This window comes from Enhydra lutris, unplaced genomic scaffold (assembly GCF_002288905.1).
Source record: "Enhydra lutris kenyoni isolate GAN:26980312 unplaced genomic scaffold, ASM228890v2 scaffoldscaffold31, whole genome shotgun sequence".
NCBI lineage: Eukaryota > Metazoa > Chordata > Mammalia > Carnivora > Mustelidae > Enhydra > Enhydra lutris.
In genome coordinates this window covers 16,578,176-16,595,049 of record NW_019154115.1, presented here as the reverse complement: position 1 = coordinate 16,595,049, position 16,874 = coordinate 16,578,176, and the positions used below count along the sequence as shown (strand labels likewise).

General features: G+C 52.7%; 2 protein-coding genes across 8 annotated transcripts in view; one reads left to right on the top strand and one right to left on the bottom strand.

Annotated features, from left to right (window-relative positions):
• LOC111153329 (HECT and RLD domain containing E3 ubiquitin protein ligase family member 1) overlaps positions 1-8,218 on the top strand; it is a 169,107-nt gene extending 160,889 nt beyond the window's left edge. For all 7 annotated transcript variants that reach the window (XM_022512300.1, XM_022512298.1, XM_022512295.1 and 4 more), the window contains exons 75-78: positions 579-831; positions 1,529-1,681; positions 4,499-4,804; positions 7,587-8,218. In XM_022512300.1, the coding sequence (XP_022368008.1) occupies positions 579-831; positions 1,529-1,681; positions 4,499-4,804; positions 7,587-7,772 (898 nt within the window). In that variant the 3' untranslated portion in view covers positions 7,773-8,218. The remainder of the gene's footprint in view (positions 1-578; positions 832-1,528; positions 1,682-4,498; positions 4,805-7,586) is intronic.
• A 4,859-nt stretch (positions 8,219-13,077) lies between these two features.
• Positions 13,078-16,874, bottom strand: LOC111153309 (F-box and leucine rich repeat protein 22). The gene is made up of 2 exons (XM_022512254.1): positions 16,512-16,874; positions 13,078-13,414 (listed from the first exon to the last, which is right to left on the bottom strand). The coding sequence occupies exons 1-2, from the start codon at positions 16,844-16,846 to the stop codon at positions 13,078-13,080; spliced, it is 672 nt and encodes a 223-aa protein (XP_022367962.1). The 5' UTR covers positions 16,847-16,874.

Here is a 16,874-nt window from a genome sequence, read left to right as displayed (position 1 = left end):
ATGATAATATTGAGGGGTAGGGGAAATCCAGACTTGATAATGAAACCTGACTTATTTTCTGTTTCTGGAGGCCCTCGTGGCCTCCCCACAAAAAATTTTCTGCATCAGAACTCATCAGGAAGATTTGATATGCTGTCAAGTCACAGCACTTCGTATTAGTGGTTCTGTGTTATGCCTAAATTTCCCAAACCTTAAATTTTGGGTCCTGCTTCATGGACTTGTAAGTGATAAAATGAAATGATTTTAGGGGATAGGGCGTCCTGGAGCAGGTAACTCAGGGACAGATGGACCATTCAGTTCCTCTTTCACGGCTCTTCTGAAAATAACTCAAAATATGGTTCCTGTGCTGTCCAAAAGAGTAGCTACCGGGTACATGTGGCTGTTGGGCACTCAGAATGTGGTTAGAGTTGCTGAAGAACTCCATTAAATTTTATTTAATTAAATTTGAGTAGCCACATATGGCAAATGACTACCACATTGAACAGCACAGGTCTGGATTAATGCTGTAGCTGTCTGATAACTTATTTCCAATAGAAATGAGGTCAGTTTTATTTGAAGAATTTCCTTTAATTTTGCAGGTTTCTTTTTAACCCCTCCGCCTGCCTTGATGAACATTTAATGCAGTTTAAGTTCTTGGGCATTTTAATGGGGGTTGCCATTCGCACAAAGAAGCCTCTGGACCTCCACTTGGCCCCTCTGGTGTGGAAGCAGCTGTGCTGTGTCCCACTTACCCTGGAAGACCTGGAGGAGGTGGATCTGCTCTACGTGCAGACCCTCAACAGCATTCTTCACATTGAAGACAGTGGGATTACCGAGGACAGTTTCCATGAGGTAAATCTTGGCCAGTCCGTGTTCTGCTGGTATTGACCAGAATTTTTCTGTGGGAAACTCAGATCTGGTCTTCCCCTTGCTGTTTGACTGACAGCATGTCCCATTGCTGCCCTAGCAGCTCACCCGCAAAGGTTCAAAAGCCGCTCATGGGTAGAGTTGGCACCAACACCCAGCTTCCTCTCCTTCCTCTTTGGTCTACTCTCTGCCTGCTAGAATGGACAAGCAAGGGAACCCAGTTGGGGAGGGAGGCCTGGGGGGACCAGAGTTCATCGAACCTGGTTTGAGGACAAAGAAATGGTTAACTATAGCCAGATGGGTCAGCACGTTCCCTTCTGACCAAGTGGCATGATCAGCTACCTCGATTCCTTATTTTTAATCCTTAAAATTCTTTTTTTTTTTTTTTTAAGATTTATTTATTTATATGAGAGATAGAGGGGGAGATGGAGAGCAAACACCAGCGGCAGGGCTAGGAGAGGGAGAGAGAGAATCCCATGCAGACTTGGCACTGAGGGTGGAGCCTGAGGCTGGGCTTGATCCTGTGGCCCTGAGATCAAGACCAGAGCTAAAACCAAGAGTCAGATGCTTAACCGGCTGCTCCACCCTATCCCTAGAAGTCTTAATGTTGTTACTGTTTTGCTATGTTTGTGTGTAATGTATGGTATTTTTTTAGTAAAAATATTTTTTTTCCTCTTCTTAGATGATTCCTCTTGATTCTTTTGTTGGCCAGAGCGCTGATGGCAAGATGGTTCCCATAATTCCTGGTGGAAATAGTATCCCACTGACATTTTCCAACAGGAAGGAGTATGTGGAGAGGGCCATTGAATATCGACTTCATGAGATGGACCGACAGGTGAGCTGAAACGTTGGGACATGCATATGAATGTTTACAGTTGTCTTCAAACAAGAGCTTACTGGTTACTGCTGAATTTGGGCATATGAACTACCGTGTCAGTTAATTTGTATCTGCCTTTCAGCCCCTGTTCAGAGGCTTTTCAGGCCTTACCTCTGGGTTTCCTGTCTCCTTACTCAAAGCCTTAGGACAGCTCTAAATTGGTCACTGGTTGGATTGAGGCCAAGCTCTCACCCAGGCCTTTACACCTGCCTTCTCACTCATCCTTCATTTTGTTTGTCTTCATCTCTTATTGTCCCCAACCCAGGGTCCCCCACTCCAGTTGGGTCAGTCAGGGCCCATGTGAATAAACCCCTCACACTGGTCTTGCAATCCCATGTGAGTGCCTCTTCCCCCACTCCTGCTGCAGTCCCTTCAGGCCCCAGCTGCAAATGCCTCTCCTCCGCAGACCAGCTTTCCTCCAGGTCCATAGCTGGTAGAAATCTTTTTTGTTACTTAGAAATTTTTCAAGATGCCATAATACTTCTATGTTGTGGTCTAAGAACTAGACCACAGAGTTCGGATCTTGTTTCTTCAATTAGCTTATAAGACTTTGAGTGAAGAATGCATTATATTATATATATTACATACATGTGTGCTACATATATTACATAAATATTTGTGTGTGTGTGTGTGTGTGTGTGTGTGTGTGTGTGTATCTCCTAAATGTCCTTGTTCTGTGCTGACATTGTAGTAAGCATTTAATAATAAATGATGAGAATGTGATGAGTGACTAAAGAAATGAACATTTTGTCCAAAAATGGGTTTTTGGTTATACAGTCCTTAAAAGCCACTTTAGTAGTACTTTATTTGCAGAACGTGCTAGGGTCTTCTTGGGAGCTAGACTGAGGCTTGAAGGCTGTGTCGTCATTTGAAGTGTGTATGTTCTGTGCCTTTCACTTCTGGTTCCTTTGACTCTGGCTTTGGACCAAGTCCAGTCAGAAAACTATTATCCCTGGGCGCCTGGGTGGCTCAGTGGGTTAAGCCGCTGCCTTCGGCTCAGGTCATGATCTCAGGGTCCTGGGATCGAGTCCCGCATCGGGCTCTCTGCTCAGCAGGGAGCCTGCTTCCCTCTCTCTCTCTCTCTCTCTGCCTGCCTCTCTGTCTACTTGTGATCTCTCTCTCTGTCAAATAAATAAATAAAATCTTTAAAAAAAAAAAAAAAAAGAAAGAAAACTATTATCCCTTAGTGAGGGCAGGTCTTGTGGGCAGTGCTGTTCACACAGCCAGGGCTTAGGGTTTGTCTCCAGTTGTTCAGAATTTTAATCTCCAGTGAGTAACTGGCTAAAAATACATTGAATACCTTCTGCATGCCAGGTGTGGGGCCAGGCTGCCTCGTGTGCAGTGTTTCCTGTAGTTACTCTGTGAGAGAAGGATTACTGTCACATTTCACAAATGAAAGCACTGAGGCAGAGAAGTGAAGTGATGTGCCCAAGGCGAAGCCAGGGTCCCAAACCAGGTTTAACTGTGGCGTCTAGGCTCTTCTGAGGGTCAGATTGCCCCTCCATTCTCTGCCAGTCATGCTCTGCTCGGCCGTAGCTTTGTTCCTTTCTCAGCAAGGAGGCCTTTTTCCTCCTTCACGTCTTCCTCTTCTCTTAGAACCCAGTGTTCTTCCCATAGCTGTCCCCATTTGTTCCCCGCCAAGCAGCCAGCCCCATACCTCGGCCTCATTTTTTTCCAGACAGCTTTTGGTTTGTATTCTACCAGGCACAACAGCTTGTGTTTGGGCAAACTTTGGCTGGGGTCTTCCTTTTAATACCCATCCAGACGGTCCTCGCTGCCAGTCCTGTTCCCTAGCCCCGGGTGGGACTTCTTTGTACTAGTCACAGCCCCAGGGCCTTCCCCAAGGTGTGGCGCCTGCTTGGGTCCTCAGGTTTTTTCCTTTTGCTAATTATCACTGGTGGTTCTGAGTTGGCCAAGAGTGAGGAAGTATTTATGAACAAATCTTGACAGCAGTGAATGAGTCTGTGTGTAGGATGTACGTTGCTGTGCGACCTTGGGGTGTTTTTGAAACAGACTGTGTGGGTAGCCCCTCCAGCCCCCCTCAGCGCTCCGCAGCTGACCTGCTCTCCGCACCGTGCTGGGAGAGAACAGAAGCAGCAGGGCACACAGACATGCATCAAAAATTCTCATCATAGTCGTGTGAGCAGCAGTCATTTGCCTCATTTCTCAGATGAGAAAATTAAAGTAAAAGAAGAAACGGAGCTGGGATTCAGACACCCAAGTCTCCTGATGAAATGCTCTGTCCTTCCTACTGCCTTCCTCCAAAAGGCCTTGCTAGTTTTACTTTCTTCTTTGTACTTTTCTAACTTTTTTTTTTTTTACAATGAGCACAAATAAGTTTTACCAGAAGGATATAACTCTTCAAAAGAAAAATATGAGTGCAAGAAACAGTAGAAGGTAGACACATCCTCTAGGAGCGTCTTACCCTAAGGAGGAGACAGAGTAGCCCCCAGGGCCCAGTGTAACTGCACAGCCATGCGTGCTGGGGGGTAGGAGTGAGTGCGGTTGGCACCCCCAGGGGTGGGGGCTTAGGGCGGCAGGCTGAGTTTTGTGGGAGCAGAAGGCAAGCTCCTCAATTGACTTGACCTGGGACTGGAAGGAGTGTAGAAGTCCCACAGGCAGGGAGGAGCTCGGACAGAGGGTTGGCGGCCGGGGAAGTGGGCGATGTGCGCCTTGGGTTCCGGGGGACAGGTCGAGGGTTTGGGGGGCAGAGGAGCAGGTGGGAGGTGCCCTGTCTGCAGACGCGTGTCTGATGCACAGCTCTCCTGGGAGCAGGTGGCTGCCGTCCGAGAAGGGATGTCCTGGATCGTTCCGGTGCCACTGCTGTCGCTCCTCACAGCCAAGCAGCTGGAGCAGATGGTGTGTGGGATGCCGGAGATCTCCGTGGAGGTCCTGAAGAAGGTGGTGCGCTACCGGGAGGTGGACGAGCAGCACCAGCTGGTGCAGTGGTTCTGGCGCACGCTGGAGGACTTCTCCAACGAGGAGCGCGTGCTCTTCATGAGATTCGTGTCCGGAAGGTCTCGCCTCCCGGCCAACACTGCGGACATCTCTCAGAGGTTTCAGATCATGAAGGTCGATCGGGTAAGTAAGCTGCGCTGCCTTACTAAGGTCACTGTCCTGTCTCCCGCTGCTTCCGCGCCGCTCGCCAGCTGGGAAAGCCGCACAGTGACCCTCGGGTAGGCCTGCCAGTTCAGGCTTAGTGTTTGAGGTTTCCTGATTGAAAGAAAATCAAGCAGAAAAACTTGTTCAGAAACATAATATAACTTGAGTGAAAAAAAGCCCTACCACCAGCAACCTTTGAGAAATCCTCCAGCAGCTTCCTGCGTGAGCGCTCAGCTTACCGGAGGGCTTGTCCTGCTGCCTCTGCCTCTGCCTCTTACTTCCTGTGCCTTTTCGTGTGACTTGTGCACTCAGATGTGGTCTGGTGTGCTTCCACGGAGACCCTAACCGTGAACGTGGTGTGTGTGCCCCGTGGCTGCTTGTGCAGGCGGCGCGGCTTCTTTACGGCCTGATGAAAAGCCCCAGCTACAGAGCCGCAGCCCAGCTGCCATTCTGACAGACGGCTGAGGGATAAAAGAGCTTAGAACCTGAAACTCACGCTGCTGCCAGAGTCCTCTTTCTCGTGCACGCATCTGACCATGTCACTCTCCTTTCAGACCAGGAGGGGCCCCTGGCATTGATTCCAGAATAAATGCCAACTGCTTCAGTGGCCTTAAATATCTCCACAGTCTGGCCTCTGCCGCAGCTTTCCTACAGCACCTCTTAACACGTACCATGTTCTGGCCAGAACAGACTGCTTACCTTTTTTTCCCAACACACCCCCTGTTTCTAAACTTCTGTGCCTTCGTGTAGGCCATTCCCTCTGCTTTAGTGAGTTCTCCTTCACACTCCTTCCCATCTGTGCCTGGCAAGTGCATACTCATCCTTTAGGCCCAACACCAGTGTCCTCTCCTCCAGGAAGCCCTCATGGATGCTTTCCTGCTGCCCTTACCATTTCCGAGGGCAGACTTAGATCTCCTTCCGTCCACCTCCAGGACACATGGTACATCCCTTGAACTCAGCATTCAGTTAGAAGTGTTTGTGTTCTCTCTCTTTCCTTCCCCAACCGCCCAAGAGCTGGACAGTCCTCTGAGCAGGGCCCGTGGTGTTTATTCCGGAAACAGTAAGGAAAGTAGGGCCTCTTCGCACAAGGACCCTTCCTGCCAGTTTCAATGTCTGCCTTTCTGGTGTTTTTCCAGTAGCTATTCCTGGAGGTGGCTGCAGCCAGAGCCGTCCCTCCCCTGCTGCCTCCTGAAGCTGCTCGCCTGGGCTCCACTCCTGGGCTCCACTTGCCGGAGAGGCCACGCACAGGAAGGGCTATGAAAAGAGCCTTTCCATAAATTTTCTACATGACTTGGCAGAAACTATCAGTTGTAAATCTGTTTTGTTGCTTCAGAGAGAGGTGGGTGGAGGCAATGGTTTGCTTCTATTCAGCTCTGGAAAAAATCCTTGCCTTCTGTCTGTCCCAGGCTACCCCTGCCATCCCAGGAGTTAATCCACCACTAATCCCCTGCCTGAGGTTTTTCAGCCGCAGAAAACTGACCACAGTGGGTCCCTCCTTTGTGACTTTTAGACCGTTGTTCCACCTTCCAAATCAGAGGCACCTGTTCACATTGCCCTTCAGTGTCTTTGCTGGTTGTGGTTTTCCTACATTTGAGCTTTCTGTGTCCTCACTGGCTCCAGCCCAGAAAGGCTTCTAGGCCCTCCAACCCTCCATCTCCCACCTCTTTGGAATGCGCTCACTAGGTGTAGGGCTCCAAGGAGGAAGGGGAGGGCTGGTTTCAAGGAGTTGAGCAAGAAAAAAAAGGGCAAGTCCCTTTTTAAAACCTATCTTCAAATATAAAAATGTACTATCATTTCTGTCGTTACGGAGAGTGTGGGAGATCGTGGAGTTTTCGGGGAAGACCAGAGAGCATATGCCCTCCGCTGCGGTAGCTGCCCTTCCACCTTCCACCTATGTGGCGTGCCTGAGTTTGTGTGCTATATTTAGCTCAGTCTGTCCCGAGCACTTTTCTGTTCCTTTTTTTTTTTTTTTTTAAAGATTTAATTTATTTATTTGACAGACAGAGGTCACAAGTAGGCAGAGAAGCAGGCAGGGGTGGGGAGGGAAGCAGGCTTCCTGCTGAGCAGAGAGCCCAATGCGGGGCTCGATCCCAGGACCCTGAGATCATGACCTGAGCCGAAGGCAGAGGCTTAATGCCCTGAGCCACCCAGGGCCCCGCACTTTTCTGTTCTGCTGCGAGTCATCATGATTATCATTTTAAATGACTGCATGACTGTGCATTTAATGGACAGACTAGGATTGAATTCACTGCTCCTTCCTTGTGTGAACTGTGTGGCAGCCAGGGTAGGCAAAGGATGCAGAAGGCCCGCTAGGAGGGACAGGGGAAGGGTGGAGGCGTCCGGGGGTGCCCTTCCAGGTGTTTCCATTTCGCTGGCAGTTGGGGGCTCCATGCAGCAGCTCCGGGTCTGCACCCTCCTGGTGAAAGGGAGTGAGCTCCGTTGGCGGTCCCGTGGCAGGCCCTGTGCGAAGCCTGTTCTCCCACCAGAGCTTGCTCGCACTTTGCAGATGGGGCCATGGGGATGGTGAGGAGAGAAGGAAGCATGGTCACCAGAAGCCTCCATGGCTGGGGACACCAGAGCCCACGTTCCTTCCACCAGTGTCTCCTTCCCCTCAAGTTGGCCCTGCACTCGAGTCCGTGGAGCCCATCTGGAAGGCTGGGAGAAGTGCTGCTTCTGATTTGGGGACAGTGGTAACTTATGGGTCCCCCCCAGCCCCGGGACCCCCGATGCTGCAGTCACAGCTCTGGCTCTCTCTCCACAGCCTTACGACAGTCTGCCTACCTCACAGACCTGCTTCTTCCAGCTGCGGCTGCCCCCCTACTCGAGCCAGCTGGTCATGGCCGAGCGCCTGCGCTACGCCATCAACAACTGCCGCTCCATCGACATGGACAACTACATGCTCTCGCGGAACGTGGACAATGCCGAGGGCTCAGACACCGACTACTGACCGCGGGGGCCGCCGCCCCCCACTGCTCAGCAATGCTCACTTCCAGTTTCATGTGGACACACTTTTATGGTAACTACATAGATGTTTAGGAACATAAACCGACATTATAAACAGTGGCCACATTTAGTTTCTCTAAATGTAACAAAGAAATTAGATGTTTTTATTTTTCTGTGATTGTACAAAAAAAAAGACGAAGTGCTCTCAGTCAGGTTTTTCCCTCCACATTTTTGGTCACTTTTGATAAGTTTGCATGGAACCATTTTGGTGCATTTTTAGTTGGGAATGGTACATTTTGTAAACCCACCCAGTGAACATGAAATTGTACATTGTGTATAATTGTTCATTAGAAAGGACAGTTTTACATGAATATTCATATATTTATTTTGTTTCAATTTGAATTGCCTGTGCAGGGTTCCTTATGCAGAGAAATAAAGCCAATTCAGGAACCAGAGCGTGGGCTGCTTTTCTTAACTCCAGTGGAGCTTCTGACTGAGAAGGAATGAGCTTTCGAGCTAGTTTCACTGACGGCGTTTGGCCCATCAGAAGCACTCCTTCACACTGAGAGTGAGCTGTGCTTGTCTCGAGATGACAGAGCAGCTCGAGTGGGAGCTGGGAGCGGGAGGCCCCTCCTTTCGTTTATTCTGTCATCCTGGGTGTCCTACTTCGTTCCCTCACCCCAGGGCCCTTGTATCAGCTCCGTGCCTCATCCCCTCAGCGACCCCTTCCTCCTCCTCTGCAGCTGGGTTTGGAGTGTAACCGGATAGTGAGAGCCTGTCCTGAGTGGCCCCAGGATACCTAGTATGGGGTGCAGCCCCACTGGGCCAGGAGGAGGCTAACCAGAGGAGTGGGATTCCAGCGCTGCGCGTGACGAGCCAGTGGTGGGCTTCAGGAAGAGGGTGGTTGACAGTAGCGTGTCTCTGCAGGAGGGCGAGGGGTGCAGCAGGGACCGCCGTTGCAGGTAGGCATTCAGCATGAACGAATGGGCGACCACGAGAACAAGCGAGTGAATGTGCGAATTAATATGAGAACCAGTGCGTGGCTTTCGTAGCCTTGAATGGTGGATGGTGCAGAGTTGTTCGGGGGGCTGGGGGCGGGGGTCACGCTCTTGGTGCTTGAACCCAGCCCTTGAGGGCCCTGGCCAATGTGCCTGTCTGTCAGGCGTGTCAGAGTGAGTGTGTGGTTCTGGAAGAAAGGGCCATCATGAAAGCAGCTGTGAAGGTGCTGGCTGCTGGGAGTGGGAACAGGAAGAGGGCAAGGCGTCTGGGCCATGCATCTTGGTCTACAGCCAGTTCCCACCACAGGCTGCTGCTTCCCGTGTGCTTCAGGGCCGGGGTCAGCCTGGCAGCCCGCTCAAACGACGGGCCTGGCACAGGTATTTATTTTCCCTAGCTCATTTTCAGCCCCTCTGTGGAGGCTTGGGCGGTTTTTTTGTTTGCTGGATCATTCAGTTAAATACTTGCAACATTTATGACCCTTAAAGAACTCCCAGAAAACTTGGACCCCCCACCTTAAAAAAAAAAAGGGACAGCTTTGTTCTGGGCCTCCCTGTTTTGTGGCCTTTGCCCAACACTGCCAGTCAGATGAAACCCACATCTGGTGCATTTAGTTTTAGCAAAAAGCAAGTGTTAGGCATGGAACCCTAGAGCCAGAGGAACCCTAGAGCCAAGGTGTCAGGTGACCTCTCCTCTTTCAGACCATGAATCTGAGGTCAGGAGAGGGCAAGTGCTGGATCACGGGCGTGTACAGGCTAGAGCTAGGAGCCCTGGCTTCCTGTCCGCATGCCTGCTGACGACAGTAGTCCCAAGGGAGCTTAGTGCCCCTCCAAATATTCAGCCTGAGCAGAAACGGGCCAGTGTGTCCCTGTAAGACAAGCCTCATGGCACCGTGTCCCCCCAGCAGGCTCCGCCTCCCAAGGAGTGACTCAGAGCCCCTGACCTAGGAGCATGTGGCACTGAGCTTCCTGCGCAGGCTCCCCAGCGCGGTGTGGTGACTGCTGTCCGCCTTCCACCCAGGAGCACTGTCCCGCCCTGGCGCCGAGGTTCCTCACCCGCTCCCAGCTCTTCCTCTCTCTGGCCACTGGCTGCCTTGGCCAGACACAGAGTGAAAGGAGCATTCAGGAGCTGGGAAAGTTCGTAGACTGAATAGAGGCTGTGAGGACACAGTAACGTCCAAGCCATTCACCAGTGGCTTTGGAACACAGGCTCCCATCTGCCCTGGCTTCCCCAGGCCTCAGGCTTTCTGACTCTGCCTTTGCTGCACTGTGCCTGCGGAAAGGAACACCCCACCCGCAGTTAGACCCTGTGGGAGCTGGGGTCAGTCCTCCATTGAGTGTTCCTGGATCACCCCCATACGGACCCGGCTTGCTTCTTCCCAGTACTTAGGCCTTGTGGGTTCTGCCAGGCACCTGGCTTTTCTAGGGCCCCATGGATGTGCGGACCCCTTTTCCTTACCCCAGCCTTCCAGTCACTGCACATTTATACATCATCTCACCAGAGTGTTACAGAGAGGGTACTGGTCCTGTTTTAGTGATAAACTAAGGATGTGAGAGGTCATAACCCGTCAGAAGTGATAGATTGCAGAGCACTCAACGCTCCCTTCAACCCCAGTTGAATGAGTCAGTGGATTCATGAAGCACGGGACACCCCTTGATCTCCTCGGATCCAAGAGAAGACTTCGAGCATGGTCTCTGATGAAGCCGGGCTCTGTGTTCTGTTCAGGGCTCTGCTCGGTGCCCAGTGATATGAACAGCACCTGTCAGAAGGCGGAGTGGAGAGCCCTGGGTCTCATCAGGGCCCACCTTCTGGGTGTACCTTGGATGGCCCTTGGCTCAGGGACCCAAAGCGCCCTGGAGGGGGCGGGGCTGGATTCAAGCTCTAGAAACAGTGCTGGATGGCCTATCAGCGCCTCTTTAGGTCTGTGATCGCTAGAGCCTCCGTATGTGGGGGTTTACTGGAAGCCAGAGGCTTCGCCAGGGAAGTTAGCCCTTATTTATAAAAGAGCTTCCATGGGGAAACGGAAAGGGGCCTCAGGTTACCCTATTTGACCTGAACTTGCAATGACTAAGGCTTTACAAACACGACATTGTTAATCCTTAAAAGAACCCTGTAAGCAAGATTCTCCAGCAATCCCAATACACGGATTTAAAAGCTGAGGTTTGGAGAGGACTGACTGGCTAGCAGTCAGAGGAGAGTCAGACACTAGGGTTCTGTTGTCCCCCAGACTATACCATCAACTCAGGGCAAACAGGACCTGCTGGGAATACAGACTTATCAGAAATAATGAAAGCAAAGCCCTGGGGTTTAAGTGGTGCTGTTTTAAATAAACATTTATCCCCCTGGAAGCCTAAGCTTTCTTTCAACATTGTTTGCAGTACTAGTAGGGGCAAAATAAAATTCCTGCAAGGCCTCTTTCCTGAGTCCAGAACTATGGTGGGTAAACTGGAAAATCACCCAGAGAAAGTGGGGGTCCTCCCATTCCACTGCAGCTGGCGGCCTGAGGGGGCTGGCTCTCCCCACACACGGGTGAGAAGGGATTATGCCAGGCCTCAGTGCCAACACCCACCTGCTTCTGGGCCTAGCACTGGCCCAACAAAGGGGTCCAGGGCCACAAGTGAGGCCTCTAACAGGCCCTGGAGGGGTTGGGGTAGGGCGGGCTGCTGCTTGCCCCCCGGCCCCACAGATTCTGCCTGGAGAAATTTCAGCTCCTCTGGCCTTCCCCTGACAATCCTCTCTGCTGGGGGTAGGTTGGGGTGGGCGCTCTCCTGCTCTCATTTCATGCTCAGAGTAACCTCTGAGGCCTCTACAGCCACCCACATGCCTAGTTCTCTGATATTTCCTGCTCTCCTTTCCTCCTCACTAACCCTGCTCCAGCCATACTGATCTCCAGGCCTCCCCTAACTCAAGTCACCATGCTCCTGCTTGGAGCCTTTGCATGAGCTATTATGCCCTGCACCTGGACTGTTTCCCTGCCAGATGCTGCTCAGCTCCCTCCCTCACTGCATGTGGTGAGGCATGTTGATCAACCCCTTTTAGGTTCCTTTCCCCTCCCCAAAGCTTCACCGGCAATTGCCAGTTAGCCCCTTACCTGGTGCTCCCCGCACCAACACCCCCACCCCCCACCCCCGCCATCCCCATATACCAATAATTTACTGTCTCTTCTCCTACCACGAAATTGGAATTTTTTTTCCTTGCTGGCTTCCCAGTATTGGGCAACCCGTGAGTAGGGATCCAGATCCCCTTTCCCAGACAAGAAACACCTGTCTCAGGTGACTTAAGGGTCCCAGCTGGCGACGGGCGGAGCTGGGGCTGGAGCTGGAGCATGGCCCACGGCCCACGGCTCACCACTCACCATCCCGCTGTGCTCCCTGCTTTCCCTTCTCACTCAAGTTTTCACCGTGTACCTGGGACCGGAAGTTCTGCTGGGTGGCCGGGAGCCTATACTTTGGTGACTATCGGTGGGACATCAGTGACTAAAGCTCCGAAATTGAAGTCCTGGAGTGTGCCCACGTTGAGCAAATCCAGCAGGTAAAAATCTTTGTGTGCGCTTCTCGCGGTTTCATTATCAAAGGACTTAACCAGGCTGCTGCTTTTGTTTTCTAATCTTTACTTCGGGTTTTTTCAATTGATTTCTTCTGCCTTTGTGATACGACAACGGTAGAAACTTAGAACTATGTGGTTTATGTTAAGAATCACATCCAACAGCGAATTGTCTAGAATCATGTGTACGGGCTGGCTCGGGCGCCAAGCCAAGGCGCGGATGGCAAGGCTGCGGTGGCGGGCTCGGCGGCTGTCCCCGGCCGTGAACCCCGGCTTTCCCCCTCCTCCCGCCCACTGGTACAGCTGGGGGAACACTGGCGGCCACGGGCTGAGCATGCGGCGCGCGGCCGGCAGCCGGAGTCACCTCCCTCCTGTCCCCACGGCGCCTGCGCCCGCGCCCTACCAGGTGGCCACGCCTACACATGGAGGTTATTTCGGCCACAGGCAGTGGTCAGTCGCTGGGGATGGTGTGAGCCCCTCGCCTGCCGTGGACTTCGAGTGGCGAGAGGCCCGGGGCGGAAGGGCGTCGGGACAGATGCTGGTGTTTAGTGAGGGCTATCCGAGTGTTTTCCCAGCATCCGGTTAATCTCGCACTCCTGTGCGTAAAACCGTAATGTGAGGTAGGCATTAACGTCCCCATTCTGCAGACAGGGAAACTGAGGTTCAGAGATGTGGCGACAGTCTGGGAAGTGTTGGGGCTGGGGTTGGAAACCAGGTCGCTCTTTCTGCTCGGGGCCCTTGCCTGGGTGTCCTGCCCCGACACGGTCAGCCTAGCGCGGCAGCAGCTTGTGAAGAGCCGTGCCCGACGCGCTGGGGAGCTGGTCGGGGATCATGGCTGCGCTGTGCTCGGCACGCAGCGCCAGGCGCGGGCACGCGGCGCGCAAGCGGCGCAGGCCGGCCGCGCTCACGTTGCGGCAGAAGTCCACGTGCAGCGTCTGCAGCGCGCGCCCGTGCGCCGCCACGGCGGCCAGCGTTAGGTTGGTGACGCGCGCGCAGTTCTCCAGACGCAGCGCGCGCAGGCGCGGGCAGCAGCGCAGGAGGCACGCCAGGCAGTCGTCGGTGACGTGGCCGCAGCCTGAAAGCGTGACGGACGCCAGGTTGGGGCACCTGCGGAGAGATCGCGGTGGCCCGGGGTGGGGGCCGATGGCGGGTACGGTTGGCATCCGCCCCGCCCTGGAGCTCCGGGGTCCGGGAGCTCCCTAACTGCCCTGGGACTCGTGGCACGACTCCGTATATAGTGGGCAAGGAAGTGAAACGGACTTAGCCAGCTGAAGAAACTTGCCTGCGATGACGCGGCCTGGATCTGAACCGGGGTTTCTGTCCCTCTTCCCCTACTCTTTCTGCCTCTCCACCAGACCTCAGTCTGCGTGGGCTTTTAGCTTCCTGAGCCGCCACTGGTCCTGCTGTGGGCAGATGGGGTGCAGGGTCCAAGAACTCTAGGTATTCTTGGTTCTCTCCGGGCCTGTTGCTTTGGGGGGTGGGGGTGCGGGGAAAGATGCGTGGTGACCACTCCAGGCTGGCTTCAAGCTGAGGCCCAGATGCTCCTGGCAGGATGGTCAGTCAGATGGGAGCAAGGGTTTCTTATGGGGTGGCTTAGGGACAGTCACGGTTGAACCCTCGAGGCTGGGGTCAGGGCACAGCCCTGAGTATGCCTGGCTCTGGGTTCTAGAGCCCTGGTTTCTCTGCGCAGTTAACTGGGACAGTTCTTGCATGCCGTCAGGGATGCCAGCCTAGAAGAGGTCAAGTAGGCAGTAGCTAGAACCGGGTCTGGCCACTTGTAAAAAGATCTTGAGCAAAGTTGGATTTGGCTTATTTTGGTGTGACCTCGGCTAAGTCACTCCCTGAGCTTTAGTTTCCCTCTGTGTGTGTGGGTGCACAGGAGGGAGGGAATAATAAAAATAGTGAAGGTCAAAATTTGGGGTGTAAAGAGCCTGGACAGGACCTTCTGTAGTCAACTGTAACTCACTTTTGCTAGGAGCACACCGGATCAGATTGCTTGCGGTCAAGAGGGGCCTGTCTTGTGTGCAGGGGCCTTGGCTCTCTGTAGAGGAGCCATCAGCTTTTCCCCATCAGCTTCCTCCTTAACCCCTTGACTGCACCTGCCTGGGCTAGCCCAGCTCTCTCGTGCCTGGGGAAGGGGCACCTTTCACACAGCCCATCCCATCTTCGCAGTTCTTAAGTTCATATGGCTTCTTCAGTCTTCATATCAAACCCCTTGCACTTTGTTTTATGAATGAAGAAACTGGCTCAGAGGGCTCAGGTGACTGGCCTGTGACTTATTTGCTCTCTGACCCTGGACAAATGTCTGAACTGTGCTAGTCCTCATTTGTCAAGTGGGAGAAATTGTTAGCTCTGGGGTGGTTATGACGATTAGGCCTTTAATGTTGAGTGGTCCCTTTTTGTTCTAAGAACCTTTAGAATAATCCCCGATGTAGAACAAGCCAGAGAAAGAGCCGACTCCTTCCCTGCCATCCTTTGCTTCTCCTGTCTCGCTGTCAAGAGCTGATGGCTTAAAAGAACCAGATTTCATGGATGTTATCAGTACCTACTGTGGGCCAGTGCTACTGTGTCATTTAATCCTCTTAGGATGAATCACCTATCTCAGACTATTTTACAGATGAAGAAATTAGGTCGGATTTAAATATTTGGTCTGGGTCCCATGGTTGGACAGTAGTAGAACTGGGAGACTCGGCACAGAACCCTTACCACCAAGCGCTTTGTTCTTTTTGTGACACTCGGGCCCTTGCTGCACCCACATGGTGACATGAGAGGACCGCTCCACACCTGCTGATGTGGGAAGTTAAATTCTCTTGCAACAAGAATAGAACAACTTCAGAGCAGGCCTGCCCCTCCCACCTAGATCACTCCAGTCTGATTCAGGGGCCTTGTTAAACCCATCAGAATGGCCTCATCCAGGCAGGGCCCAACCAAGTCCATCTTGTTTTCTTCTGACTGCCTTTAAAAGGAAAAAAAAGGCTGGGACGCCTGGGTGGCTCAGTTGGTTAAGCAGCTGCCTTCGGCTCAGGTCATGATCCCAGCGTCCTGGGATCGAGTCCCACATCGGGCTCCTTGCTCGTCAGGGAGCCTGCTTCTCCCTCTGCCTCTGCCTGCCATTCTGTCTGCCTGTGCTTGCTCTCTCTCCCTCTCTCTCTCTGACAAATAAATAAAATCTTTAAAAAAAAAAAAAAAGGCAAGTCGGGGCCACCACTCTGTTTCCTTCCATGCCTGTCTCGCTGCCAGCAAACACAGCTATTAAACCAAGGTGGCAGCAAGCTGGCTGGGCCTGGTTTGTTAGTAATCAAGAGGTGCTTTTCTTCAAAGGCAGGACAGGAGTGGTCAGTTGAAGCTCTGAGCGAGGCTGCAGCAGAAGTCTGCCTGCATGGGCTGTCCTAGGCGGGAGGCCGGGACCATGGGGGTCCCTGTGGCTCAGCCTTGCTACCTGTGGTAGAACTGACCGATTGAACACAGGATGTATTTGGAACACACTTAGGCCAAAAAATTATCTGTTCAAAATTCAAATTTAACTGGATGTCTTGAGTTTCTGTTTTCTAAAATCTGGCAGTCCTAGACTGGGTAAATCACATGACCTCTCAAAACTTTGATTTGCTCATTTGAAAAAATTAGGCTAAAACACCCTCCCTTACGAGTATGTTGAGATTAGTAATATTCTAATGACGAAACCATTCTTAAATATCACCACTGCTCCTCCTGGAGTCTGGCTTGGTGCAGCTAACCCAGCGCACCCTAGTTGTCCTTCCTTAGCCGGTTCCACAAGTCCTGGAGTTTGTTTGCTAGGGGAAGAGAGGAAGGGTAAGCTGATTGCTGAATCTAGGAACCTTTCCCAGGGCCTGACCTTGAAAATCTATGCTCAGCTGGACCCTCTGAGCTCTTAATGGCTGCTAGGGAGGACAGCTGCCCGAAGGACAGCGACAGCTAAAGCCCAGGTCTTCTGCTGGCAGCAGAAGCAGCTCCAGGACCTGGGAGGCTAAGAGGAGAACGACTCCCCGCTCGTGACTGTATGCCTTCTCCCGGGACTGTGCGGGGGACAGGCCGGGACGGTCTGCCTTGGGCCTAGTTTGAGGCTCCCCAGTATGGAGGGATCTTGCTCTTGTAATTTGCTTCCCCCCCCCCCCCCCCCCGCAAGCTTCCTAGAGCTGTAGGAGCCAGATCCTGCAAAGCCAGCGCTGCTCAGGAGGTGGCCTACCTGTCGCACACCTGGAGGAGGAAATCATTGACCAGGCTCTCATGGCGGCTGCAGATGCTCCTCTGGAAGGCGCTCTTGAGCCAGTCCTCAATGCTGCACACCTGCACGCGGCTCGAGTACCAGCAGATGGAGAGGCTCCTGAGGGCTGGGCTCAGGAGGAAGTTGTCCTTCTTGAGTTCCATGAGGGAACGAAAGTGCAGCAGGGGCCAGAGTGCAGGGTCCTCAAACACGTCCTGGAGCTGGGGGCAGGTCCTGGCCAGGCTCTTCCTGCTGTCCTTGTCCAGGAAGGAGAAGAGGTGCAGCAGGCACTCCCGGTTGAGCTGGGTGATGTGCATGGTGGGCAGCGGCCACGCTGAGTGTGGC

Coding starts and splice junctions, on each gene's coding strand:
- LOC111153309 (XM_022512254.1), bottom strand. CDS start 16,846: ATGCACATCACCCAGCTCAACCGGGAGTGCCTGCTGCACCTCTTCTCC. Junction 13,415..16,511: donor CTCCTCCAGGTGTGCGACAG/GTAGGCCACCTC, acceptor ATCTCTCCGCAG/GTGCCCCAACCTGGCGTCCG.